The sequence below is a fragment of the Diplotaxodon limnothrissa genome, linkage group LG11, assembly GCF_057381915.1.
Source record: "Diplotaxodon limnothrissa isolate DT_005_m linkage group LG11, D_limnothrissa_male_GT1.1, whole genome shotgun sequence".
Lineage (NCBI taxonomy): Eukaryota > Metazoa > Chordata > Actinopteri > Cichliformes > Cichlidae > Diplotaxodon > Diplotaxodon limnothrissa.
This window is the reverse complement of record NC_140606.1, coordinates 24,118,775-24,145,422: the sequence shown is the minus strand read 5'-3', so window position 1 is coordinate 24,145,422 and position 26,648 is coordinate 24,118,775. Positions and strand designations below refer to the sequence as shown.

General features: G+C 40.3%; 1 protein-coding gene across 1 annotated transcript in view; it reads right to left on the bottom strand.

The window, feature by feature from the left end:
* Nucleotides 1-242: 242 nt before the first annotated feature.
* Nucleotides 243-26,648, bottom strand: part of bcam (basal cell adhesion molecule (Lutheran blood group)) — a 47,333-nt gene continuing 20,927 nt past the window's right edge. The window contains exons 2-17 of the mRNA XM_085365399.1: nt 14,417-14,541; nt 14,003-14,210; nt 11,951-12,018; nt 11,771-11,867; nt 11,450-11,632; nt 10,774-10,898; nt 10,504-10,642; nt 9,904-10,019; nt 8,408-8,549; nt 6,968-7,095; nt 6,170-6,311; nt 5,230-5,247; nt 4,576-4,608; nt 2,927-3,062; nt 2,199-2,298; nt 243-409 (exon numbers count right to left, since the gene is read on the bottom strand). Of these exons, the coding sequence (XP_085221525.1) occupies nt 407-409; nt 2,199-2,298; nt 2,927-3,062; nt 4,576-4,608; nt 5,230-5,247; nt 6,170-6,311; nt 6,968-7,095; nt 8,408-8,549; nt 9,904-10,019; nt 10,504-10,642; nt 10,774-10,898; nt 11,450-11,632; nt 11,771-11,867; nt 11,951-12,018; nt 14,003-14,210; nt 14,417-14,541 (1,763 nt within the window). The 3' untranslated portion in view covers nt 243-406. The remainder of the gene's footprint in view (nt 410-2,198; nt 2,299-2,926; nt 3,063-4,575; nt 4,609-5,229; nt 5,248-6,169; nt 6,312-6,967; nt 7,096-8,407; nt 8,550-9,903; nt 10,020-10,503; nt 10,643-10,773; nt 10,899-11,449; nt 11,633-11,770; nt 11,868-11,950; nt 12,019-14,002; nt 14,211-14,416; nt 14,542-26,648) is intronic.

Genomic DNA, 26,648 nt, shown 5'->3' with positions numbered 1-26,648 from the left:
TAGTACAGCTCTTCTCTGCAGAGGAGTGAAAGACATGATTGGTAAATTAATGAATTATCCAGTGTTGTCAGAATATGATTTCGCACATGTATCGTTTTAAACCTGCGGCAGCACAAGTTGGATAGAGGTCTAAGAACTCTATCTTTAAAAAAAAGGCAAAGTAAAAAAAAAAAAAACTCCACACAACTTGGCTATTGCAGGTTGTAAAACAAGAATAGCCAATGCTGAACATGCTGAGCAGCCACACCGCTCAACCTACACCCATGTCCCTGCTCCACCTCTCATTGCCCCCACAACTTTAATATCACCAGTCTAGTAAAAAAAAAAAAATTAGCCCTGTTGTCTTCATATCCTGTTGTCCTCTTCGCTTCATCCTTCTGGGAGCCTTTTTCATCATCTGGTTTTATCACTGTCAGAGAGAAATGACAAAACTTAATAAATATGACCAATATGCAAAAACAACAAGAAACAAACACGCCTATTTTTTTTGACAACTTCCAGAAAATATGCATTTATTGTCCACATCAAATGCAATTAAATGGAAAAATAATCCATATTTTCCTAAATTCTTCATACATATTCTTTTTTTCTTCTTATTCAACAGTTAATTGCTGGTAAATTAATTCATTTAGATCACGGCACAACAACGACAATAGCGTAAAATCATTTGAATGTCGAATAAACGTTGTATCAGAAATATCTACAGCTAGGTGCCCAAAAGATCCAGCAGCTTTCCTGGTTTGTGGATGAAATCTAAATCTAAAGCATAAACCAAACCCATGGTTTTACAACACTCATTAAATTTGCTTCTGCATGGCATTGAATAGTGCTGTTCTGTCAGCAGAGATGCACACAAAGTATTCAATAGGAGGTTGGAGGGTTTGAAAGGATACTTCAGATTTCACCTGCTTTTACTTTTTGATTAAGTTTAGGTTAAAGATTGGGACTTGGGCTGAGGTCTGCAAATTAACAAGTTATTCTTACAAAGTGTACATGTGAGGCACTGGGAGTGAAACCTCTGGTGCCACTGCCAAAACCACAGTCACAGCACTGGTGCCAAATAGACACCTTATGTTGTAATGTTTTCTTTTCATATCTTGCAGTATTTTCAGAGAACTTTATTACTTGGAGTTGACAGATAAATATAAGATACACAACATTTTATCACAAAATACCACTTTTTATGGACGAGATATCACTGCTGTGTTATTAAACTTTTACAGACTTGTGTTACTTTACTTGGCATTGTAAGAAAATCCTTTGTCAAATGTAGAAGTCGAGATTTACTTTCAGAATCCAGTGAAGTGCATCTGTGGCACGAAGGCTCTTTTCATATTTTAATAGCATCTCAGTAAAGAAATATTAACTTGATTATGTATGGAGAGACAGACTTTTACATCTTTCTTCTCTTCTTGTTATATCCATTTCAAAAGCAAAGGTAAATGTCCCTGATATCTCCTTGCAGTTATGAAATGTCATCCAGTTTGCTGTCAGCAGTTTCAAAAGTGACATAAAACAAGACTTTGAAATTCAAGTCACACATGCCACTACAGTAAATTTAAAGATGAAATGTTCTACATTTGTGATGACATTTCTAGATGACTCCCCGCAGCTTTCACACCACATCACGATGGAGGAACCACTTTTCCAAGCCAGCTTCCCTTGAACTAAAACTGACTTTAGACACTCAATCAGAATGACGGAGCTGTGTGAAGAGATTTCTGGTGACTGTATCGCTCATGGTCATGTCAACCAGGTATCAAGGATTCTTTTAGGTTAGTAAATGTCTGCAGGACTGTGCTCATCCTTGGTGATGCTAAAAATACAAAGAGGAATACTGGCACTACCCCGTTTAAATTACTATAAGAGGCTTTTACATCACTAACATTTCTTGATGTTTCCAGCAAAAAGTGAGGCCTGACCACAGACACTGGCTGAAAATAACCTTTATTTCTATGCAAACAGTCTCTCAAAATATGCAAAGGCTTTGTTTTTATCCACTGTGCTGAATTGTCCTTGACTTGCTCCTGCCCACTATTGTTCTGTTGTGTGACTCACACTCATGAATGCAGAATCAGACAAAGTCACCTAAATTCTTAGAAAAGATAAAATGTAGAGGTCAAGTGTTTACTTGCTCAGCCATTATAACTGTCAGCTGTACCATTCTCAATTCACATTCATGGCTCTATAGGCCTAACCTGTGCTGTTGCATTTTTTTTGTTTAAGAGACCATCCTCTTCATTGAGCTTGTCTGTCTTCAGCTCCACCACAACGCTACTGTTCGTCATTCCAGAGTTCCTAGAAATAGAAATGGCATAGAGAAAAAACAGTGAAAACAAAAGAAAAAATCGGGGAGTTAAGTGTTTGTTGGGGCGACTATTTGCTTAGTTTTACAAATGCATGTAGACAAGAACGATTCAGTCTGACAACTTGTTTGCAAAATAAACCTGTGCAGTATTAATGCAGTTCTCCCAGTGGACCTGAAATGTATGTATCCTGTAACTCTATTCTGCAAACTTAACATTTACAAATCGTACTTTATTGTGTCAAATCTCCAAGCAAATAAAGAAAAAGAAACCCTGCTCTTGCTGCTAATCAGGATATTCTGATTATTTAAAAGAAAATTTATTCTTGCAGGACAGATGGCACATTTGCAATTAAAAAGGATTATGAAAACAAGCTTGGGAAAGTTGGTATTCTATATTGTAAAAACTTCAGATGTATTTTGCAATCAGCAACATCGTCAGTGCATACAAATAGATATCTATAGTCTTTTTAACAAATATTCTGGCATGAGCAAACCAAACACTTTTGTTTTTTTGTTACAGATTTTCCAACTTGTTAAGCACTTTGACTTTTAGTGTTTTTTGATTCATGTGATTATTAATCCCCCCTCCCATCCCTTTTGTCCCTGATCTCTACTCACACTTCCTTCGGGTCCTTCTTGCTGCAAGACAGCTTGTTGTTCTTGCTTAGGCAGTAGAGGAGGCCAACCAGCAACAGGAGGAGCAGAACACACACCACCACAGCTATCACCACCGCACTGGAGCCTCCCTGTCCAGCTACAGTGCCGCAATGGAAGTACATATGGGAGGAGGGATGGGGGGAGGGTCGGGGGGCAGGTGGGAGGTTTGCGAGGTGGAGGGTTGGTGGGAAAGTTTGGGGAAATTTGATTGGAGGGCAGATGTTTAGGGGAATCATGGAAGGATTGATCATGGTGGAGGAGGTGTGAGGATGGAATGGAGAGTTTTCGATTTTCAAAAAATCAGTGGTAGGGAGAGAGGCATCGTTAGGGGTGGTTGATTGGTGAGAGAAAGAGGAAGGAAATTGATTTGATTTGGTGTTATCATGGGAGGGAGAGAATGGGAAGATAGAGAGCGAGAGAATGAGATTTGATGGAGTCCAGGTGAAGACAGTTGATGGATGGGTAGTTGGAAAGGTGGAGGGCAGAGGATAAGGGGCGGGGATTGGGATGTGGGGTTAGTCTATCTTTTGAATGCAATGACTGAAATGTGATGCGACCCAAAAACAGGGCCTATGTCTACGCAGATAATACTAGACAGCTAATGAGAGCAATGAAACAACACTGAACATACTCACCCAACCACCTACACTTGTATTACTGTACTTGTGAAGACATGATGCTATAATAAGTTTTCTCAAGCTAACATTACTAACCCTACAAAGATTACTGAAGCCTATTAAGATCCAGTCATAATCGAAAACTATATTTGTTTCTGCTCCTGTCACTGTCCAAGGGATAAAAAAATCTGCCCACCTGCAACACATCATTAGCAAGTAAAATGTGAATTATTCATTGGTTTTACAGAGGGGCATTTGAAATGTTATTGTGTATTGGTTCTGAGTATTGATTTTCTGATATCCCCAGGAAAATGTTGGCAGGAGTACTTTTAGTACTTTTCTAACTTAAACTGCAGTGCTACAGTGTGAGCCTGATATTACAGTCTGTGGTGTCCTTACAGACAAGGTCAAAGATGCTTCCTTTCCTGTGTATGCTAAAAAAGGAAACCTGGAACATTTCCACCAAAATGTTGAAAATGAGTAGGATGCATGAAGTCTTCTCTGAATCCCGAAGTTATAAAATTCAATTGATGTTCCCAAAGAATACATTTTTTAACTAATTTGAATATTTTCATGACTATTTTGTTAAATTATCACTTTTTTAATTATTATTTTTACTCGCTTTTTCATAATGTGGGGGTTTGGGGCCTGTTTATTAGACAATGGCATTTGGATATGCTCGATAACATTTTGGCAGGCAGCTTTTTTAGTTTTTAACATTAAATTATTTAGGAAATAAGCAGGCTGATCAAAAAGGAAAATATTCATGATTGGTCTTTGAATTGTGTGATACTTCATACAGGACCTATCCATTCTCACTTCTCTAGAAGCATATCTTCTCAGCTACAGTAATACAAGTACAGATACACAAAAACTCTTGTAAACACAGATACATAAAACCTTTGTGTGTGTAAACAGCCATCAATACACACACAGCAACTTACATTTGTAGACGAACACCATACACATGTCAATAGGGTTAGCGATACAGACCTGACGTTAGCACAGGGTTTCCAGAAAGCAGCACTTTAAGAGAAAAAGAGTTTCTCAGTCCCATAGCATAGCAAAGCAACAACCACAACACACACAATGCACACCACTAAAAAGATACTTAGCTAAAGTTACTTAATCTACACACAGCACCGGATGAGCGGAGAAAAGCAGAAAAAGCAAGGAATAAGAAGGCAGCTGGAAAGAAGAGGTGACCAAATAGACACAGTAAAGAGACGAAGAGAAGAGTGGAAGGAACAGAATAGAATAGAATCCTTTATTGTCCCCAAGGGGCCACAAAAGCTTTTGGTACCATCCACAAAATATAGGACAGACATTATACAAAGGTGACAAGAGAAGAAGAATAACAATGTACAATATCCACAGTGTTCGGTAGTTAAGAGGGCAAATATACAAGGTTACAGTACAGCAGAGGAGAGTGTGTGTGTGCGTGTGTGTGTGTGTGTGTGCGTGTGTGTGTGCGTGTGCGTGTGTGTGTGTGTGTGTGTGTGTGTGTGTGTGTGTGTGTGTGTGACATGGAAGGGCTGGGGCAATAGGAAGCGGATGGAGGGGAGTTTCTAAATTACAGGGTCTGTACAACAAAGAGTCCTGAGAGAAGAAGGGAGGAGAGGAAGAGGAGGAGGGAGAAGGTTCTACCTTCAGCTGAGCTGCCAACTGCAAAAAGAGAGGAGGAGAAAAAAAAACAAGAAAAGCGAGATCACGAAGATGTAAAACAGCAATTCAGGCACCAGCTACAGCTTTATTATCAATAACTTTAGTGAGAGCCCATTTTAAAAAGCAAACCATGAAAGAAGCAAGCTATAAAGGTGTAGATGCAGTTTACAAAAGGTGAAAGAAGATCAGACTGTAGTTGATGTTATTAGCAGGCTAAGAAGTTACTGGCATGGCATTAAGACACACTGTGTTACCTTAGAGACTTGTAATCATGAAATTATAAAAAAAGAAATTTGTCAGTTTAGATCATTATGTGTTATAATGTATTTTACAAGTTTTTCTTCACTCATAACTACTTGTGTTAGATCTTAAATGTTACTCCTAGACACTTCTATAGCAATGAAGATGACATACAAATGAGTTTTAGTGTTGTGGCTGCACGGATCGTTGCAATTTCTGGGCGTTATTCTGTGTGTTCCCTTTGTGTACACACACAATAAGACTAACCATTTGGTCACGTACACAAAATATATGTCATATCCACAACTGGCTAACTGTAAAAACATTTGTTTTTTTTGCCATAACTTTCATTTCAATAGTGAACAGCTTTTACAGAATTGAAGATGATATCCAGTTTTCCTCACTGCATCCATGTAAGTATTTATAAGAAGAACTAATGAGCAGTGCATTCCATTTTAATTTGGTAATATGCCAATCTCCAAACACTTATTTTTTAATTACTGAATATGTGATTATGCTATGCAACTTTTTTTTTTGTTGGTAAGTTTTAAAATATAATTTGACTAAAAACAGCGAACGCTGGTTTCATCTGTTCTGCATGTCCAACGCAACTTTTTAACTGAATCACATTTTCAGGTTAATGAGGAAAACCCAGTGGAGAAAGAGAGCTTGTTACACTGACCTTGTTCGAGAGAAAGTGGGAAGACCGTGATATCTTTTCCATGCTCATTTTCGACCTCGCAGGTCACCCCGCCATTTATCATATCAGCAGTGGTTTTCAGGGTCAAAGTGCTCACCCACTTGTTACCTTTCACTGTTATCGACTGGAGGGGAAGATAAAAAGGAAGGAAGAGAGATAAAGGAAAAAGGCCAAAGTAAATTAGTGTCGTTTGTCAAAATCCTTCTTTGCCTTTTGCCTATATGAGTTTGCAGTATAATTCTTCTTTTATTATTACTATCCACTTGTCTTATGAGTCCCATTCCTATTATTTTAAACAAACTTCTCATATGTGATATTTCTCTCTACCTCTCACTTACAAACAAAAAATCTGCTCGTGAAAATTATTAGTTGTGCTCTCATTTTTAATCTTCCAAACATCCCTACTAGTTTCTGACATTATCACATTTTTCAAAAAGATGATTAACGTTTTATCTTATTTTATCAGTTTATGTAATATTTAATAATGAAGGCGTACTCCCTCTACAAGTTTCTTAAAAGCTGTTTTCGCTTTTTTTTCCCCTTTAGTAGAGCTTTTGAAGTTTTACACAGTACTCTACCAAGAGTGATCTTAATACGTTATGAAACATAACACTTTAATCTTCTCATATTGACTCTAATGGAAACACAAATAGTAGCAGGGCGCTTTTCATTTGAAATAAGCCTTACTATTATTTCCAAATGAGTTCCAATACATTCATTTTACTGATTCCTGTAAACTGTAAAGACTCATTTTTCTCTCAGCTTGACTCAGATGTCTACCTGTTCTCCTCCTGAGGGCTGCCAGGTGAAGTTAGGGGTAGGCACACCGTATGCTACGCACATAAGGGTCACCTTGTCTCCTTCCTTTCCCACCTTCACAGGAGCAGGAGGGTCAATCACTGGCTTTCCTGGACAGGGAATGAGAATGTCATGGGTAAACAAAGTGAACAATGCTGCATAACCTTAAACACATACAGTTATACCTCAGTTCTCCTTTCAACTTCTACTTCCAAGCTGCTCCCAATTCCTACCTCTAACCAAAACAATACGCTGCACACTCTGGCACTGACCACTGTTATTATACTTTGTGTATTGGTATAGCGGTAGCAGTTCAGTGTGTAGTACATAGCAAGAGTTCATGAGTTAGTGAGCTATATCAAGCATAAAGTCAGAGTTTTCTGTCATTCTAAAGGCTCTATTTTCACCTCACTGAATCATCGTGGCAACTTTTGCTGAAGACATAACGTGGTTAGTACCAGAGTGTTCACAAATGTTTTTATTTACAGCATGCTTTACATACAATTCCCTGCTGGGGGAATGCGCTTAATATGTGCAAGCTGTTAAGCTGTACCTTAGATCAAGAAAGATGCCCAGTTGTAAAGTTACAGCAGTGAAAACATCTGTGTCACACTGTCACTAGAATGTAGATGTACTCAGAAAAGCCATACATGTATTTTTTGCCTACTGCTATGTCTCTTTTACACTGTTCAATTAACAAACTTTATTTCACTTTGATCTTCTGACAGACTGGTCTCCTTTTATGAGCTGTGAGACTCTAATCGGCACATCTAATTTGGCTGTTACATTAGCAATAAACATCAGCACCAAGAGCACACTTGGCATAAAATAATTAACTTGAATTAAAATGTTTGTTTTACTGCAGTGTGCAATAAATTCCAAGATTTAGCATTAATTTCTTGTCTTATGTGCGGAAGTATTACATTTTATTGTAATATTTTTTGCATTATTTATAGATTTTTATCACCGTTTTATCGTCATCATCTGATATTGGCTCTGACTTGAGTAGGTGGCACACATGCAGATCATTTTTTTAGGGAAAAAGAGTCACCTGACATGTGAAACACCCCGTTTCTCTGAGTGTGCAGAGAGAAGGAAACAGAGAAAGTTGATATATGACCATCTCGATACTACTCATTTTACCTGGAGTTTTTGGTTTTGTCAAGCCAAAGAGCTCAAAGAATGCCTGGCCTTGCTGAACATCCTTTATAGTATATAAACTCTTCTTACAATGAAGTTGGAATTCCACTTTTGTTTCCAAATAGTAGGCTCTAGAATGCTTACAGTTACCTTAACGGATTTAGCAGTGGAGAAACATGACAGCCTCTACAGCATGGCTTAAATTCTTCTATTTACTCTGAGATAAAGTTTTATAGTGTTCCTGTGAGTGTGGGTGTACTTGTTTCGTGCATGCACTTTTACCTTTGACTGTGAGGTTGACGCTAGCCTGGGACATCAGTCCTGGCACAGACGGAACAGCTCCAACACAAACATATTCTCCAGCATTTTGATAGGAAACATTTTGTATTGACAGAGTCCCGTTCTGAGACAGCACCTCAGAGCCCTGCAGAAACACAAGCACACTGAAGAAGAACTGGACTCATAATATTATGCTTCTGCTCTTTTTTTTTGTGAGTAGAACAGCGCTGTCAATATCTAATTTGATGGCACACCACTGTGATGGGAAAGCAGAAAAGGAATCTTCGCACACACTGTTTGAAAGCGCAGTGATAACAAATCAAAGTCAGTCCTCCATGATGAACCTGTCTCTTGCAATTCTTCTCAACTTCTTCTCATAGGAATTCATCTTTCTAAGAACAAACACATTCTCTGCCCAGAAAACCAGCTGCCTGCGAGTTTCCATCACACCCAAGAGACACAACAATAGATACATAGGTTACAACAACAGACCTAACACTGGAGGAGCACTCTGCACATCACAAGTGGAGAAACAGGAATGAAGACTAAACACACCAAAGGTATATTTATGTGCAGTTTTACAGTATTAAATGTACCCAGATCCTTGAAATAGACAATCGAGAACAAATAATCTGTAAATAAAAAAATGTTTTTAAACATATTAAAGACAGAAAAGACGCTGTGCATGCTGTAGCTATCACTATGAATTTCTGTGTCAAGGAAGACAAGGTTTTTTTGCTACCGTAAAACTGAAAATATCCACAACAGAGTGAAACTGCATATGTAGTAGCAGTGTACTGCAGGCATAAGATTATGACCACTCAGATGTGACGCAGATAACACTGATTATCTCTCTGTCATAGCACCAGTGGGATATATTAGGGAGCATGTGAACATTTGGCACTCCTCTGACATCAACAAGGCATTTTCAGCCAAAGGACTGCCGCTGACTGGATATTTTTGTGAAAAAATCAGTATATCACCAGTTTCTGAAACACTTGAACCACCTTCCTTCCTTGTTCAGATGCTCAGTTTAAACTTCAGAAGGTAGTCTTAACCATGTCTACCTGTCTACATGCACTAATTTAAAGGAGTGCGATGGGCTAATTGGACACTTGCATTAACTGGTGTGTCTAATACAGTGGTCGGTGCATTGAGCCAAAATAAGGAATGAATTCTTGTTGACTTGGTGAATGTTGTTACTGTATGACACTGACAAGTTTTCATTTTAAAAACTGAGCATGCTTAGAAAGAACTTATTGGAAATGTGAGGATTTTATTTATTTATTGATTTCTTTTGTCCTAATGTTGACTCTGTACCTGTATCAAGCTTCAAGTCAGCTAAACAATCAATCATAGTGCCAGGCTGGTTGGTGTTTCTGATTTTATGTGAAAAACAGAAAGAATGCACACAAATACCACAACTCTTTTAAAGGGGGGGGGGGCACACTTATTTACAACAAAAAAGAAAGAAAAATTGAGAAAATGATGAAACACACCTTTTTCCACTGAACTGTATGATTACGAGAAGCCTTGATCCTACACTGCCATGCTGCTTTGTCTCCAAGCATGACAACTTTAGATACAGCTGGTGTCACTTTTACTGGGTCAATGTCTGACAGAGAGAAAACAGAGAGAAATTAAAGATAAGATGGGGGGGGGGGGAGTCGACTGAAAACTATAGACCTTCTACACATTCTGAGGTGTTAAATAAGTGCCAATTCAAATTAAACAACAGTACAAAGCTAATGCACTTATTCTGAAGTCAAGCCCATTTTGAGCCCAAGTTAAGCCTATTCCATACACTTTCGAGGTTATCACTGCTTAATGTGTGTGATAAGATCAGATTAAACAGTGTGCTTGGGATAACATTAAAGTAACAGATGAAGTGTGAAAAATTGAATTGGATATCAGCCGGCTGACTGAACTTCATTAGAGCCTATTCCATGGAAACCTTTTAATTCTATGATTTACTGATGAAAAGAAAGGCTTCCTACATGGGAAGAACCACACAAACCGGAGATGCATTGTTCTTTCTGTGTGTTAACCCTCTTTAATTCAGCAATGTGTGTGTCTTTATGTGTATTTGGCTTACTCACAGTCGACAGTGAGGGCAATCGTCTTTTCCAAGGTAAAGTCAATCTCGAAATCTAATGCTGTGCACTTGTACTGTGCAGCATCAGAGCGCTTGACAGATTTCAGTATGAGAAGACCATCTTTACCTTGGGCCTCTTCTCCCTGAATATTAAAAAACAGGAATTACGAGTAAAAACCAAGCAAGAGGGTGACAGAGGTTGCAGTAGAGAAACAAATTTGCAACTAAATGTTGCCTTTTCTTTATCAAATGTGTGCATGAAATGATCTCATACATTTTTAGTGAACTCAAATGGAGGCTGGGGGTTCCCATCAGTCTCACATTTCATGGTTACAGTATCACCCTCTTTGACTGGTTGACTTGTGTTAAACAGCGAAAAGTAGATTTTGTCAGAAGGATCTAGACAGAGAAGAACAGACATGGAACAGATGAAAATTCCTTCAGTGGTTACATTTCACTGTTACACTATACATCATCAATCATAAATGAGTAATGCATTCCAGAAGAAATGCTTTCCCAGTGCCTCCTCCTGAGCCAACTGAGTCTTTTTCCTAAATGGGGTTTCTATCATATAATTCTCATCACCTTGATGTAGGTATAAGGACAGAAGTGAATATTTCTATATCTTTTGACTTTCTAACAGGGCATGTGGTGGATCGATTGATGCACAATAAAGATATATACAGAATCTAACATAATTAAATAAGAAATTGCAGAAACAATGTACTATTGACCTTCCTACACAAGAAGAATTATGAATTAATTTGTGTGTGAAGCAAATAAAAATTTATATGTGGTTAAAATATCTGATTTAAAATGTTCTTGCTAACTGGAATAAATTAATATGTCACCAAAGTTCATAAACCAAATGCAATTCCTCCCAACTACAAGAGGGAAGGGAAAGACCTCTGACTGGATACCCTCCCAAACGGCCTGCGCCCACCACTCACAGTTTAGGTTGATCTTGATGCGGTTAGAATCCATCGTTTCGATCTTGTTCCCCGGCATGCTGTACTCTACAGTACAGTAAAACTCTGAATCCTTGTCCTCTTTCATGGGCTGCATGTACAGGCTGCTCGTTACAGTGATGAGACCCGAAGTCTCCTTCACTTGTTTGGCAACCATGTATGTTTCTGACGGACAGGAAGGAAGGAAAAAGGGAAAACAGTTCTAAAATTAAAGGAATGCAGCAGATCAGGTTACAAATGAACGCAAACGGTGAAGATATATACATATCTATATATATCTATATATATATAAAGAACACATACTCTCTTGTTTGTCTTTGACCTCAGGAAGGGGTTTGGCATCTCTGAACCAGACAATTCTTGGAAGAGGAAACCCATTCTTCGTTTCACAGGTGCCGACCTGAAAAAACGACAATGGAAAAGCTATCAGAGAGTATGTATTTTTGGTCAGAATCGATAAATGTGCAAACAACGCATACAGACCTCTGAGCTAGAAGGAATTCCTGCAGTGATGGCCTGAGATGTTGTCAGTTTTGGGTGTTCGGGCGCAGCTGAGACAGAAAAAAGGACAACACAAGTTACAATTACAACACTATGATTCCCTTAATGAAAATCATTTTACAAACAGTATGTGCGCATAAACGCTCAACTTCCATATTTGTAATCCATCTCTCCTGACTTTCTGTAATTAAATTACACAGCAAACAGCCTTCTTCACATGATTTCATTTTGGCTTTCTTTGTGTTGGTTGAAGCGGGGTCAAATCACACATAAACACACACACATATACAGTAGGTTATGCTACACTATTTTGTCTGAGATAATATCGATATAACATTTTCCATTATATAATATAAGCGGAGATATATGCGGGGGCAAGTTTGGGCATGTCTAAGAGCAAGAGCTGTGTGTCAGCCTCCAGTGACGATGTAGTACCTGAAAAGGGAGCTGCTTTAACAGACTCCTGTGACGCATGATCCCTTGCAAAATACAAGAAAACTGTTCCCTCTGAAGGAGTGAACTACAAACTAGTTGCATCCCTACAGGCAAACACACACTGTCACATACAAGTAACTGAGTTACTTCAGTTAAATAAAGTAAGAAGGCATTGTTTTGTAGTTTTACTTAAAAATAAAAAAGACTATCTCTGTTACTTCTATGCTTACATTTGACTCCTGCTCCGTCACTACTCTTGCAATATAACGCTGCTGCTAATGGTTCTTGTTTTAGTACATTCACACTACAAATTAAGCAGTTTGTGGCTAACACTTGCTGATGTAAGCGTCAAACATCAACCAAACATCAACCAAATGTTGATGTTGGACACACACTGGTGCACACACGCAACCACAGGTGTGAGTATTCACTTACGTCAAGGTCAGCTTATCACTGCTTGCAACTGTTATCCACTTATATTAATAAACAGTAGATTTCTTTCTGTGTCTAAGTCATTACTCAGTATTTTTAAACTCTGGTCATTCCCACATGCCAGATGCACAGAAATGAATTTAGATCCACATTGACGACTTGATTCATTGTGTGGGAGCAACTCTGCCAATAAAAAATGTTTAGCTTGTAAGTTTCCTGAGAGAAAGACCCCAGGCTATTGCAGCTTAACCCACTGGAGACCTCATAACTCAGTCCCATTAAGTTAAGCCAGGGCAGCCACACTATAACTCAACCCCAATGAGTCAAATGGTCAAATGGGAACAAAGAATAATTGCTATTCTATAAGACAGCCTGTTTTCTTAGTACTGTGGGCCTTAAGTACACCTCAAAGTCCTTTGTCAAATAACACTCTATTGAGGTATTGTTGAACACTGGTGTTCTCACAATTAATAGCTTATTTTATGAGATTTTTTTAAACTTTGGTGCCTCTGAGTGCATAAATGTTAATGGATAACCTGAAAGCTTCAAGTGGACTGATCACTAAACAAAAGGCTATTCTGTCACTCTCACAATGCATATTCTCCCCTTTTCTCCCTTTAATCCAGATACCAGTGAATCCTACTCATTTTGGTGCTTTGGAGGGGCAAAGACAGAGTAGTCTGCACCATGATTAGCTGGCGGCATGTTAGTGATAAATCTGGACTCTTAAAAAGGAGAGATATATTAGAAATGACACGTGTGATTGAACTATTCATCAGTAGTGTCAAGAGTGATTAGGTTGTGGTTAATTGAACTCTGGAGATCTTATCAAAAGGAAATGGTAATCTCAAGTATTGGAGAAAGCTCCAAAGAACTACATGCAGTGAAAGAAATAAGATATTCTTCAAGGACAATTTTGGTAAATTATACTATATGATAAAACTTTTCTAAAGATATATAGAATGGGCGTAATGTAAATATTTACAAATTCAAATCAGCAACATGCATGAGATACAATTAAGCTACCTCGTAATCAAAGTATGCATTAATGCAGATCTCATATATTAAAGTCATAAACATTAGTGGCAATGACAATTAAATGAAAACTTAACTTCAGGGAGTAACCTTGAGGTCAAGTAAAGGGCTAAAGGGCACTGGCAAACTTACAAAAGACCTTCAGAGAAGTGGTACCATCTGGAGACCCAGCAGGGTCAGTGACTTGACAGGTGAAGTTTAGCTCATCAGAGGGTTTAACAGAGGAAATGGTCAAAGTGAAGTCTTCTCCAATCTTGATCCGATCTGTCAGAGGGGTGCCAGGGTCAACCTTTTTCTCCTTACCCTGACAGAAAGCTATACGTGTTCTAGTTCCCAAATCCTGAATGGATGGTTCCAAGGAAGAACATAAGAAGATAGAAGTCAGATGAAACAAGAACAAGAAAATTGTATTTTTTCACAGAGCATTACTTTTAAACTTTGGGTGCAAAATAGCTCTAATGTCACTTTTTTTTCTTTTTGTTTTGTTTTTTGCTATTTAGAAATGTTAAAACTGTGGAAGAAAATGAACATCTAGAAATTACTTACAATGTACCATTCAACAATTGTGCCAGTTGTTAATGGGGTGACTGTGCAGGGCAGTGAGGCATTCTCTTCCTTTAACACCTCCACTTTAGGCTTCACAACCACATTCACGTTTCCACTGCTTACGACTGAAAAGAACACACAAAAAAGAAAAAAGAACAAGGATCACTGCAAAATGCAACATGTAGCAGAATTTTACAAAATATATGGAGAGACACAATGTGATATTACGGCAATAATATTGTTGTATGATTGAAGAAAAAAATCTTTTTTTTGCATATAAATATTTCTTGTAATTTCTGCTGCCCTCTTGGTGAGGTCTGGTAATCCTCAAATACATATCAGTTACAGTAATTATTTATCCCTTGGACTGCTACACTACTGCACAGCAGTCATCTCAAAGATAGGCAACTATAAAACCACTATATGTTATTAGATTGAAGGCTTCTGTGTTTGTTTAAAACCCTCAGGGCTTCTGATTGTTCAAATTCTGTGTTACAAGAAACAGGCTCAGACGTGTAATGTCCGTGAGGGACACAGCACTAGAACAGACCTTTTCATGAAGCACCTTGGGCTTTTTGCACTCGTCAGCACTCACATAAACATCAGCAACAAAAAGCTGTAGTCTATGATTACCACATGCCTAGTGGAAACACATAATGTAGCCACGAACAATTCCCTCATGCATTGATCCCCCTCTGCAGACAATATTATAAAGAGTTACACATAGTTGAATCCCTTCAGAGATGACAACTGACACCAAGAATTACACAATCTGCTACAGCAAAATATTATTATCTTAAGCGTATACGCTATGTAAAACTGACATTAAAAGAAGTATTTAACTGATATCTCTTAACCACTTCCAATGTGTAAGCTTTAGGTGTATATCTCAACATCATTAAATCCGGACTACAGTAGCTAATGAATGCAGGACTTGCAAGCTACAAGTATCAGTCCTCCCATATAGGTGTATCAGCAGGAGTGGAAGCTGTTAAGGGACCAAGGGGGAAGCTATAAATCCCTGGTGACTGGCACTGTCAGTGTTCTACATTCAGTAGAGACATTAGGATACACACAGTGTCCCAGATTTTTATGCGAGAATATGCAGCTGGGAACAGAAGGACCCTGACTGGTTCCTGTGGGGATAAGGAATAGTACAGCTCTTTAAACTCTCTTTACATCCAGCTATGGACAAACAATGTGACAACTAGAACACATTCCTCAGAGGAGAGGCTAGAAAAAAGCACGGATATTAATGGAGAGCTGGAGAGGAAAGGAAAGGAAAGGAAAGGTAAGGGAAGGAAAGGAAAGAACGAGAAAGGAAAGGAAAGGAGCTCAATTTCTGCTAATGAAGTCAGTGCAGCAAATACTTTATTATAAATCATATAGCGGTCGTCATACACATGCCAGCAGACTGCTGTGATTGTGAAGCTTTAATGCATTGAAACAAATGACAATGTCACTTGGGTGACACTCGGTGATTCATATCATATAAAAATATTTTGCCAAGAATAGTTATACGGATGACATTCCAAAAATCTAAATGTCTAGACTTTATCTGTTTAGCTACACTTCCTAAGAAACATTCCCATTTTTTTCTCACAGTACTGATGCTACAGATCTAGAGTCAAATTAATATTAAAATTGGAGGAATATATATGGCTAATGAACAACCAACCCCAATATTTTTTATGATATCATAAATTAATTATTGCATCCATTTCTGGACCAAAAAATCTACAGCTGAATAATTCATTTGTTGTGAGAAAGCACCAAGAGTGCAGAGTATGGACTGCTGGGGGATCAGAGCTGTTTGACAGCCTAGTTTTAATAACAGCGTGGAGAAATGCAGATGGAGAAGATGAAAGAGTGTTTGCTCAAAATGTCTGAAGAGAGATGAGAGCAGCTGAGCGATGGTCACCTTGTTAGGAGTCTACTGTGAGGAGAGAGGGGAAAGGATGCAAGGAAAGACGGAGAGCACATATAGATAAACATAGTGGTGGAGTAAGTACTCAGACACAGAGTGTTTGCTCTTTGTTTTGCATGTCTGTTAGTGGGACACATTCCACTGGGGTCAAATACCGTGATTCACCACATGGGTCAAAGGTCAGTTACGTGCTGACATTTTGATGAAATGACTCACTTCCTCTGCATTTCCTTTCACTTGCCTTAGATCTATTTTTATCCCCATGCTTGTTTTCATGTATATTTATCCTTTTTTTTCCTCTACAGTCCCATACAGCATCCCTCTCTCTCACTAAATATTTTGGTTGGTCAACTCAGCAGCTCTCAGATGAACCAACATTAGTTTTACAAACCAAGTCTCATGTTCTGAGCTTGTAAGAGGGATGTGGCCCAGAGAAATCCACTGTTTCTGCGCCAACACAAACAGCGAGGCAGACTAGCAAATGTACGAGAATGCGTGAGTAAATGAAGTGCAGCACTTTCAGACAGCACTCAGGATTTAAGAGTCCCGTCGAGTGGCGCATGGGAAAAACACACACTCAAACACACCACATTAAATCAAGTGACTTTCTGGCAGATCCACAGAGAGCCCAGGTCTTTAGCTGGTTGGACGATTTGGTTGGCTAATATCCACGTTAGTCTCATGGCTCAAAGGATGGTAACACTCATTGGCCTGGCCACCACTTTGGCGCAGACTGCAGTATCCCCGAAAATGTTTAAGTAAATTGTGATCTGGTGTGACCTGGTGTAAGGCAGCCTGTCCCTGTTGTCCAGCTTGGACTGACTAACTGCAACTAACTGCCATCTAATTTATAAATGCAGACTTGCCAACACTCTGCAAACAAGCTGAGTTCGTTTGTGTCAGCGAGCACAACTCATGTGTGACGTGCCTTCTCACAACAAGAGACTCAACTCAACTGTTTGCCATTTGGTTGTATTCTGGTTGTAATGACAACTAACTGTCATCTTAGCAGTTATAGACTTAGTCCCAGTCTCTAATGTAACCATTTTAAAGGCAGAGAAACTGCAAGTTTATTGCCCACAGTTTCAATAATTTTGGTTGTGTCATGGTCTCAAACTGCTGTTTTCCTTAATGTGATTGTAACATTACTGTGGACAATTTTATAGCACTATCATAAATTTGCTAGGCACAATGAAATAACCACTACTGAAGTCTTACTTCAAGTACTGTTAAAAGCCCTATTTGTTTATTTTATGCGACTATAATAGTCAGCTACTATCTGTCGAAACAGCCTGTGTAAAAGCGTTAGCATAAAGCCCAGAACAAAAAAGTCCAGCCAGGATTACTGGAAGAGAAGAAGGAATATTATAGCTTAAAAGAGCTCATCGGTACCCTGCCCCTCTCCCTATGCCAACCTCTTTTTTTGCCTCCAACTATTTGTCACTTTACTCTCGGTCATGCTCTCTTTCAAATGCATCCTTTGGTGTCATTCACAGTATGTTTGAGTCCAGAGGGAGGTCTCCTGCTCTGTGTTTTACACATGAGGCAGCTGGACAGACAGAGATAGGCAATTAAAGCATAATTAGAGAGTCCTCTGTCCAATCTGAGCCTAGAGCAGCATCTGTGTGCGCGCAAGAGTGTTTGTGTTTTTAGAAACATAGGCAGTTGGCTGTCACTGTATGTGTGAGTGAGTGTGAGAGAGAGAAAGAGAGTGGTGGGGGCTGTCTGAGGGAGTACTAGCTGCATGGGGGTCTCGTTAACTGATGCGGGCTAGATAATCGGATTTAGCCAAAGAGAAGGAAAGTGTGTGTGTGAGGTGGTGTGCGATGGGGTGCATGACCGGATAGAAAGACAGATGGGAACAAGACGGTCAGACTGTGACCTGTACACACACTCTCACATGCACACACACACACAGTTACTCTTACAGTATATCTATAATGCATGTGATATGTATGAGCAACTGAACCGCCCCAAAAGCTACAGTTGAGCACATTGTGTGTAGAAAAAAAAAGAAATCAAGTCTGCAGTCAAAGTATCATGGTGGAGTGCAGCATATCCAGAGAGTCCCACATCTACTGAAAAGTTAATGTGAAACGCTATGTGTCTGCCTCGTTTTGCCCTTTTCTTCAACTTGTTTTTCTGCCTACTTCTTGTCTATACACTTGTTATTAACACACTGGCACACACACAAACACACACAAGTGGGTGCCCCTCATTATGAAAAGAACCAGCTGGATCCTCTTTCTCCTGTCCTCGTTTTCTCTGTTGTTTTTGCTTCACCTACTGCCGCATTCTGGACATCAAACCAGGAGCCTCTTTCTCTATTCGACACTCCTCTGCTTATCCCTCATTCTCAAAGAGCATTCTTTAATACCCAATGCACAATCTTGCCTATGTGTCTTTTCTGTGCATGAGAGCAAAAAGAATAGAAGAAAGAAAATAACGACAGGAGAAGAAAGGGAGAGTGGAGAAAAAGAAAGTGGAAGAAGAGACAGTATATGCTCAAAACTAGCCTAATCTACAGGGGAATCACTGGAATTTACTAACTAGCCTTACTATTTGATGACACTATACCCCTGTTGTTACTAGTAGCACCTGCTTGCCTACCTTTCTACTTGGGTAAGGACTGATGGATGATGCCAGTATTACATTTCACTTAACATGTGTCAGAGACATTAACTCTGGTGCCAACACTGTGATAAAATGTGCAGGAAGATCATCAGGAATCAAGTATAAAGTTGGAACAGGGGGAAAAAGGTGTGTGTGTTTGTGAAAATGTGTGTGGTCCAAAACATCCTTGGCCTCTAACAGGATTAGTGTGTTTGACTGTTGGCAAAGCAAACAGCATGCAGCAGGAGACACTGCCATCAATGTCATAAGAACAGAGTCACCTACAGCACAAGGTTACTAAAAAAACCCACATCTATAATTCTTCACTTTCCACTGAACAGCAGCTTTTACAATAGAAAGCAATATTTCTCCATCTCTTTACACTTTTCTTCTATTTTTTGTACAAACTGCAGCTGATTCTCTTCTTGTTCATATTCATGTACATAGAATGTACAGTACTGTAGCTACCAAGGAGACATGCATTTTTCATTAGCTAAGCTGTAGGCTACACAGTGGCTTGTGTTGTTGGGTCTTTGTGTATTTAGAGACTATTAATGTTCAACTGAACCTTCAGTCAAGAGTCTCATTTTCTATCACAAAGCGAAATAAGGAATGAAAGCAAAAAAATTACAACTTAAGACTGCACTTCTTTGTATCAGTGATGGAAATTAATTGTATTAAAAGAGGTAAAAAAAAATTGCTGCCAACACATAGTAGAATTGGACACTATCACCAGAAATACTGTGTGAGCAGCACACAGGCCAGAGTGTGTGGCAGGGTTCCCTCAGCTCAGTGATACTGATATTGGCTGTTAATGTTGCAGACTGGATCGTACTCAAATTGTGTGTTTACAGCGCCCTTCATGTTCGCTCACTTCTCACATTCATCTGCTACCAGGGAACAGTCGGCCCTGCTCTGGAAATTCACTTTGTTCGGTGAGTTTCATTTTGGCGGACAAATTCAATCCATGTCAGAAACTTACCCATGAGGGCCAGATATAAAAAAGCTAAAGTGAATACAAAGAGTTTAAATGTATTGTGACATGGGTACACAATATATATGTGTGTGGTAAGTGTTGGTGTGCGTGTCTGTTAGGGGTCTGGCTGGGTCACGCTGCCAGAGTCGGGGTGGGTCCTTGTATGGCCTGGAGTCGTCAACGCCTGACTGATGAGAGAAGAACAGGTGCAGCACGGGAGCAGCAGCTGCTGCAAAACACACACAGCAGACACACATCCCACACAGACGTCCCACACACCAACCATAAATGCCCCATAGACAGGGCAGGGAGAGAAAGGGGAAGTCTGCCAATCAAAAAAAAAGAAAAAAGCAACCCAAGGTTTGTGGAAGTAAAACTTTTAGCTACCAAGGTGATGAAAAATAGAAACTATTTTTTGTCAAACAGACAGAAACACAGCACAGATTCTCAGTCTGTCTCCTTGGTAACTGCTACTGATAAGTGTATCTATACTAGATCTGACTGAGTGCTGCAATGTATGTGGGATTTCTGTTAAGTGTTGACCTTTGAGAAAGACTTTCAGATATGAATCTGATGGTGATTAGATTCCCACTGTGGTTTACTTTATTAATGAGGGAGAAGAAAAGAATGAATACAATAGAGTGAAGAAAAAATGTGAAGTCAGAGTCAATACTGGGGTCAAAGGACAGTTATTATATGAGCGATATGGCCATAAATGTTGCTGGTGTTTTTTTTCTCTCTCCAAGTGCTTTACATCCTATAACGCTAAAAAGTAAACATGTCTTGTTACTTTCCCTGCTCTCACCACAATATATGTAAATCAGTTTGGCAAAACATCTCATACTCTGATGTACTAACACAGATATTTTGCAGTGCATGCAGAGCAAGTAGCTCTTTTTGTGCTACTTGTGTTCGCCACTGTGTTGATACATACCACGAGAAAGACGTTTCCCCAAGTGGGAATGAAAGCATTTCAAGTGTCTTAACAGAAGATTCATGAGAGTCCCAGAAGAACTTGATGTTCTAAACAAATTCCTTTATGCCTGATTAATTTGCAACTGCAATTTGTAACTGTGCTTCGAAATTAAAATAGATGGTCTGTTAGTGAATATGCACCAAAGAATTGATAGAAATTCTTCAGCAGCTCCTAATAAAAAAGGAAGAAGAAAGAAAGAAAACACAAAAAGCCAGGGATTGACTGTAATGAACTTCACAAGAATTCCCAGGCAAAAAACTCTTCTTTGAGGATTGTTTCAAGCCAATGTTACACAGACAGCAGCACTCAAGTACCAATTACAGCAACCAGAGATTTACCTTCAGTCTTGTAAATCTCATCTCACCGTTCACAACCCAGTTTAAAGCCTCCTTAGTCATAACTCTGGGTCGATAGCAGAGGTCTATTGTACCTCGAAGATGATATCTGATCTAATTGGTGTCAAACACAATAATATGTTTAGTGCTCATATTTCATTGCTTGGTGCATCTGGGTGCTCGTGTTTTTTATCGATTGTTGTATCTGTACGGGTTTTCAAGTGGGTCTTGATTAAAAGGAAGATAGATGGATCCAGGATATTCAGATGCCATATATTAACATCCGGACATGCGGGATAGGAAGATGCCTTGCTGTCTTCCTGTCTGGGCTTGTACTGATGTACCACCTAAGAAGAAGTACAATTCACACCTGGGACCCTGCAGCAAAACATAACCCCCACACCCTCCCACACCCCAAGCACACACACACACACACACACACACACACACACACACACACACACACACACACACACATACATTCAGGTTGCTACAACTTTTTTATGAGAGGGGAGGCAAAGGAGAGCCTGTAAAGGGAAGACAGATTTTAGATGTCAAATAAGATTTCTGTGACCTGTTATTAACTTTTTTCTTGCATTAGCTTAATTTGTTTCCTCTCTTGGGCTGCAGCATCAGCCTTCTTGCTTAAAATCTGTTTTATCTTTGGCGTCTGAAGTCCAAGGCATGCTCTCAATGACGCTGAAGTGATTAGCACTTAAAACACGTTTCACTTGATGTGGATTCAGAGGTCGAGCTTCATTTGAAATGAGTAAGGGAGACAGAGGACAGAGTAAGGAGGGAACATGGAAATTAGTTTAGGTCTGATCTTCCCGGGGACTTGATGTTGACGTAATGCAGCTGAGCCAAATACAAGGCTTATAGCAGTTAGCCTTGTTTGCATCATGGGTGCATCCAACTTAGTGCTGCAACATGCAGAGCCCCCAGTCATCACAAAGTCTGATTACTCTACATTCCAAGCTGCCTGTGTGTAGGAGAGGGTTGGAGTGGAGGGCAAAAAGGTAGCATCACAGTGGGTGCCGTTACGACAGATAAATCAAAGCTTTACTAGTGTGTGCGTCGTGTCATCTTGCGGCAGTTTAGGGGTTCAATACAAACAGTGTGAAGAGGGCTACAAGGTCGGCCCCTCACTCTCTCTTTTGTGTGCTGGAAGATTCCCTTTTGTCGGTCTTGCTGCTCCGGCAACGGGGTGAGAAGTCAGCCCCTTTCAAACACAGGAGTTTGGAGCTATGTGGTCAATAAGAGCATGTTTGTATGTGTGTGAGGTGGTGTGATTGTCCTCTTCGACATGAGCCTGTGAGTCAGAAGGAGAAAATCAGGATGAGGATAGAAGGTACAAGCCATGTTAGATATATATAAAAAAAATTACAAAAGACAGGGCATGAGCAGAATATGAATGTGCCGAGCTGACACTGCGGTCCTACGGCTCTTTCTGCAGAGGCAATTGTAAAAAAAAATATAAGAAAAAAATTAGAACAAAGCCAGTAAATCTTACAAAGAAATTATAAATAGAGCTATTATGCATGAGTCTTGTGAGTTTAAGTGCTGTGTAAGGGCTTCTGCAAAAGTAGGTTTGATACATCACCTCACTGATAAACCAAAGGATTCTCTGAGTGTCCTTCCCCATTAGAGTTAGCTGGGTAAAACCAAACTCATCTCTCATACAGACTAATTCTTTTATAAGGCTAATGTCTTTTAGCTGACACAATCTTGTACCATTATATCTGACTCCATTAAGAGTGAGTTAGCACAACAATGGCCAGTGTCTTGCTCCTAGCAGAATTCGCATTAGGGGTTTAATATCGGGGAAAAAAGCAATACGTGCAAGATTGGATAAAAATATCAAGTAGATTTCATTACTTTTTGAATCAAAGGGCACAAAACAGAGAGGGTCGCCAATTACAGCAGTATGTCTCCTCCTTGCTGCCTTTCATTTTCAGTGGGAACTCAATTTGGTGAAAGGGGTAAGGCAAGAGAGGGTGGGTGTGTATGTGTGTCCCGATCGACTCTGAGAGAACCCAATCAGTGGATGTCACTAAAAGGGCAAAGATGAGAAAAGGTGTTAATATTTAATGTTTCAGGGGCCTCCGAATCTGGGCATCCTTTCCATCTTCTCCCTCTTCCATCCATCCTGCCTCAGGCGTTCCAATTAACATACCCTGTCCCCCACCCACCACCCCCATCCCAACACCGTCTCCCAGTCTTTCCCGCTATTCCTGTCCTTTCTTGAAACACAGCCCGTGGCAAAAATAAAATGTATAAATAGGATGAGAGAGGAGGCAGGAATGGTGAGATATGCAGAAAAAAATGCATATCTCAGCCCATTCTCTGCGGCCTGCTGGAGCGGGAGGGCTAGTAGGAGGAGTTGGCCGTCCGACTGCGATCTGGGGTGTGGGGCCTCCCTGCTGCTGCGGAGTCGGGGTGGTCTGCCTCTCCCCACCGCAGGGAAAAGGGTAACACCACCTGGGTCTGGGTGCAATTCCCCCCTCCAGGGGCAAGGGTACCTAGACCCGGTTTGTAGAGTACGCTTGGGGAGTGTGATTGTGTGTACAGCGTCTCTTTATGTCTGTCTCCACGTTGGTTGAGTGTGGAGTGAGTGCATATGAGAGCATGAGGGTGGGAATGGATGTTTGTATATGTGTGTGCCCGTATGTCTGTGTCTATGTGTCAGGTTGGGTATCAGACGCCACCTCTCTGGGGACACCTCAGGCCCTCCAAGGTTTGGAGGCCTATCTCCACCCACCACCACTTCCCCTGCCGGTGGCGGACTCCCTCAGGTGTCGGTGTGTTGGTGGTTCTTTGTATCTGGGGGTGGGCGTCCGGGTACACACCGGCTCACTCCTTGGCGGCCGCTTGTCGGGGCCTGGGGCCTGGAGCTCGCTCGGGCCCCTTTGGAGGTGGGGTGCCCCCGGCCTCTCGGCCTGGGGCTCGGTCACTCAGGCACAGCTGGGGGCCGGCGGAGCTCACGGGCGCGTCACTGCAACTCCCCCTGACTTCTGCTCCGCGGCTGCTGGGCGAGCCCTCATCTGGGACTCTCCTCAGCTCTTTCTGGGACAGTGGCGCGGCTGCCCCTCTGTTGGTCTTCCATGGTCTCTTGTATTCTGGGGGCCTCTGGATGTCTGGAGTTTTGATCTCCTCCATACCCACTTCACACCCTGGAGGACGGGGCTGTGGCCCCCCCACACTCCCTAGCAGATCATTACATGGAGAAACCTTTGGAATGCAAGCATGCTGATCCACACAGGTATGCACACATGGGTATTCACAGACGCGGACTAAAGCTTTCTTGGCTGCTGCCTCAAAGCACACTGTGCGCTGTCTATCTTGCGTGCTGCACAATATCGTTTATTATTTAGTAAATATTGATATCTATGACTAGCTAGTTTATTGTGATGGTGCTTTGTTTTCTCTATTATTATGTTGCTCTTTGTTGTTTGCTGTCTCCTCTGTTTGTTTTTTTTGTTTGTTTGTTTTTTTTTTCTCCATACAGGTGACCCAGGAGTTCTTTTTTTTTTTTCTCTCTCTTCCCCCCCCTTCTCACCGTCTCTTCTCCCCTTTGGTTTTCTTTCTTTCTCTCCCCCTCTTTCTCTCATTCATTCCCCCTGTCCTATTTATTAAAAAAAAAAAAAAAAAAAAAAAGACAAAGGATGAACTGAAGCTCTGCCATCACGTAATGTCGCATACTGCTGTTTCTGATGTCATTTAAAAAAAAAAAAAAAAAAAAAAAAAAAAAATGAGAAGAGGAGCTTGACTGCAGTGTGGTGCAAAGTTTGAATGAGAAGTTGAGAAAGCTAGAGGGTCTCGAGGAAGAGGGAAAGCAGGAGACGCAGGAGAAAAAGGAGGAGTTAAAAATGAAGTGCAGGAGAGGGAGAAAGACAAAGTGAGGGAAGGAGAAGCTCTCTTGTGTGTTTCCAATTCCACTCTGCCTCTACCTATTTATTAAGGTAAATGACTTGCTTTAATGGGCCAAAATGATATGCAGTGTTTGGCAGAAGCAATCTGCTTGCATATGTTGTCAGTAATGTCGCTGGCGTCCATAATAGGCTATCCTAATGAGGTGCATTCAGTGATGAGAGAGGCAGTAAAGATTATAAATTGCTCACAGGATCCCATAAAGGATGGGGCAGCCCTGGAAAGATGATGGATGAATGACAAGCGACTGACAATCATGAGGGGCAAACTGGAGTATTATAAATGTTCTGTTTGTGTATGTGCTTTTACAGATTTCAGCAAAAGCAGAGTGATGTACGGCTCTTATAGTGATTTAAGTGGGTGACTCACAGCAGGCTGAGTTTATCCTGTGTCCTGAGTTTTAGTCTCTAGCAAGAGTCAAGCTCCAGCCCACATTTCCTCTGATGTAACCACTAGAATCTTTTATTAAATCTCAGTGCCTAATGCCTGCTTTGCCTCAGTTCCATAACAGAGAGCAGAGCTTTATCCGGAGCAAAAACATAACTGTTTGTACAAACTATGACTGGCCAACTATATATTTTTTTGTACAGTCACATGGCCATGAGTTGCAATGTGGTCTAAAATGATAAGTTCACATCTAAATGTGACACATTTACATATTTCAGAGAAAAGCCTCAACAAAAGGGGAGGTGCCACAACATTGTGTGCAGAACTACAGTTTAATACCATACTCTTAGAAGTAAGCTTTGTTTAAAACTACTCATGGTTTATCAGGTTTCCATTGTTCAGCATTTTGCAAATGTATTTTACAATTTATTCCTCCGTTTTCGTGAACAGTGCTGCCTTGGTAATCAAGGCTTTAAGTGAAAACCAAGGCTTCATTTTGTTCTTAAAGGGGACTTGTGGCCCATCATTTTCAGTGTTCCACTGAAAAAAATAATAAAATAACAGGTTAAAGGAAAACTCCTCCCAGGATTCGCCGTCCGTCCTTTTTTCTTTATTAAAGCCAAAACACACATGGATCCACACTGTTTGGAGCTAGCAGAAACAAAATGGTTGGATTATGTTAAGTTAAGCTACATCCTACATATGAACTATACCAATGGCACTAGGGGGAGCAATGGCTGAGGTTAACGACTGTGACACAGAGACATCGAGACTTCTGTCTGCAGCCCAGAAATGCACTTTAAGTTATAAGGTAGAGCTTTAAATATTGAATATGCTTTTCTAGGCCAACCTGAAGGGGCTAAGTGGTTAGGTTCCATACCACAAGCAGGTGCAACCCCCTACCTACCCACCCACCCAAAGTAGCTGAGACCCCAGCCAGGTAAGCTCTTACAGCATGTAGCTTCCCTCTTTCCCCACATTTTCTGTCCATATCTATGTCTAATAATATCTGTTTCTTCTAAACCTGGTTTCTTCATTACTTGTGTATAAATGTAGGATACACAAAGTAGAATAAGAACACACTCATG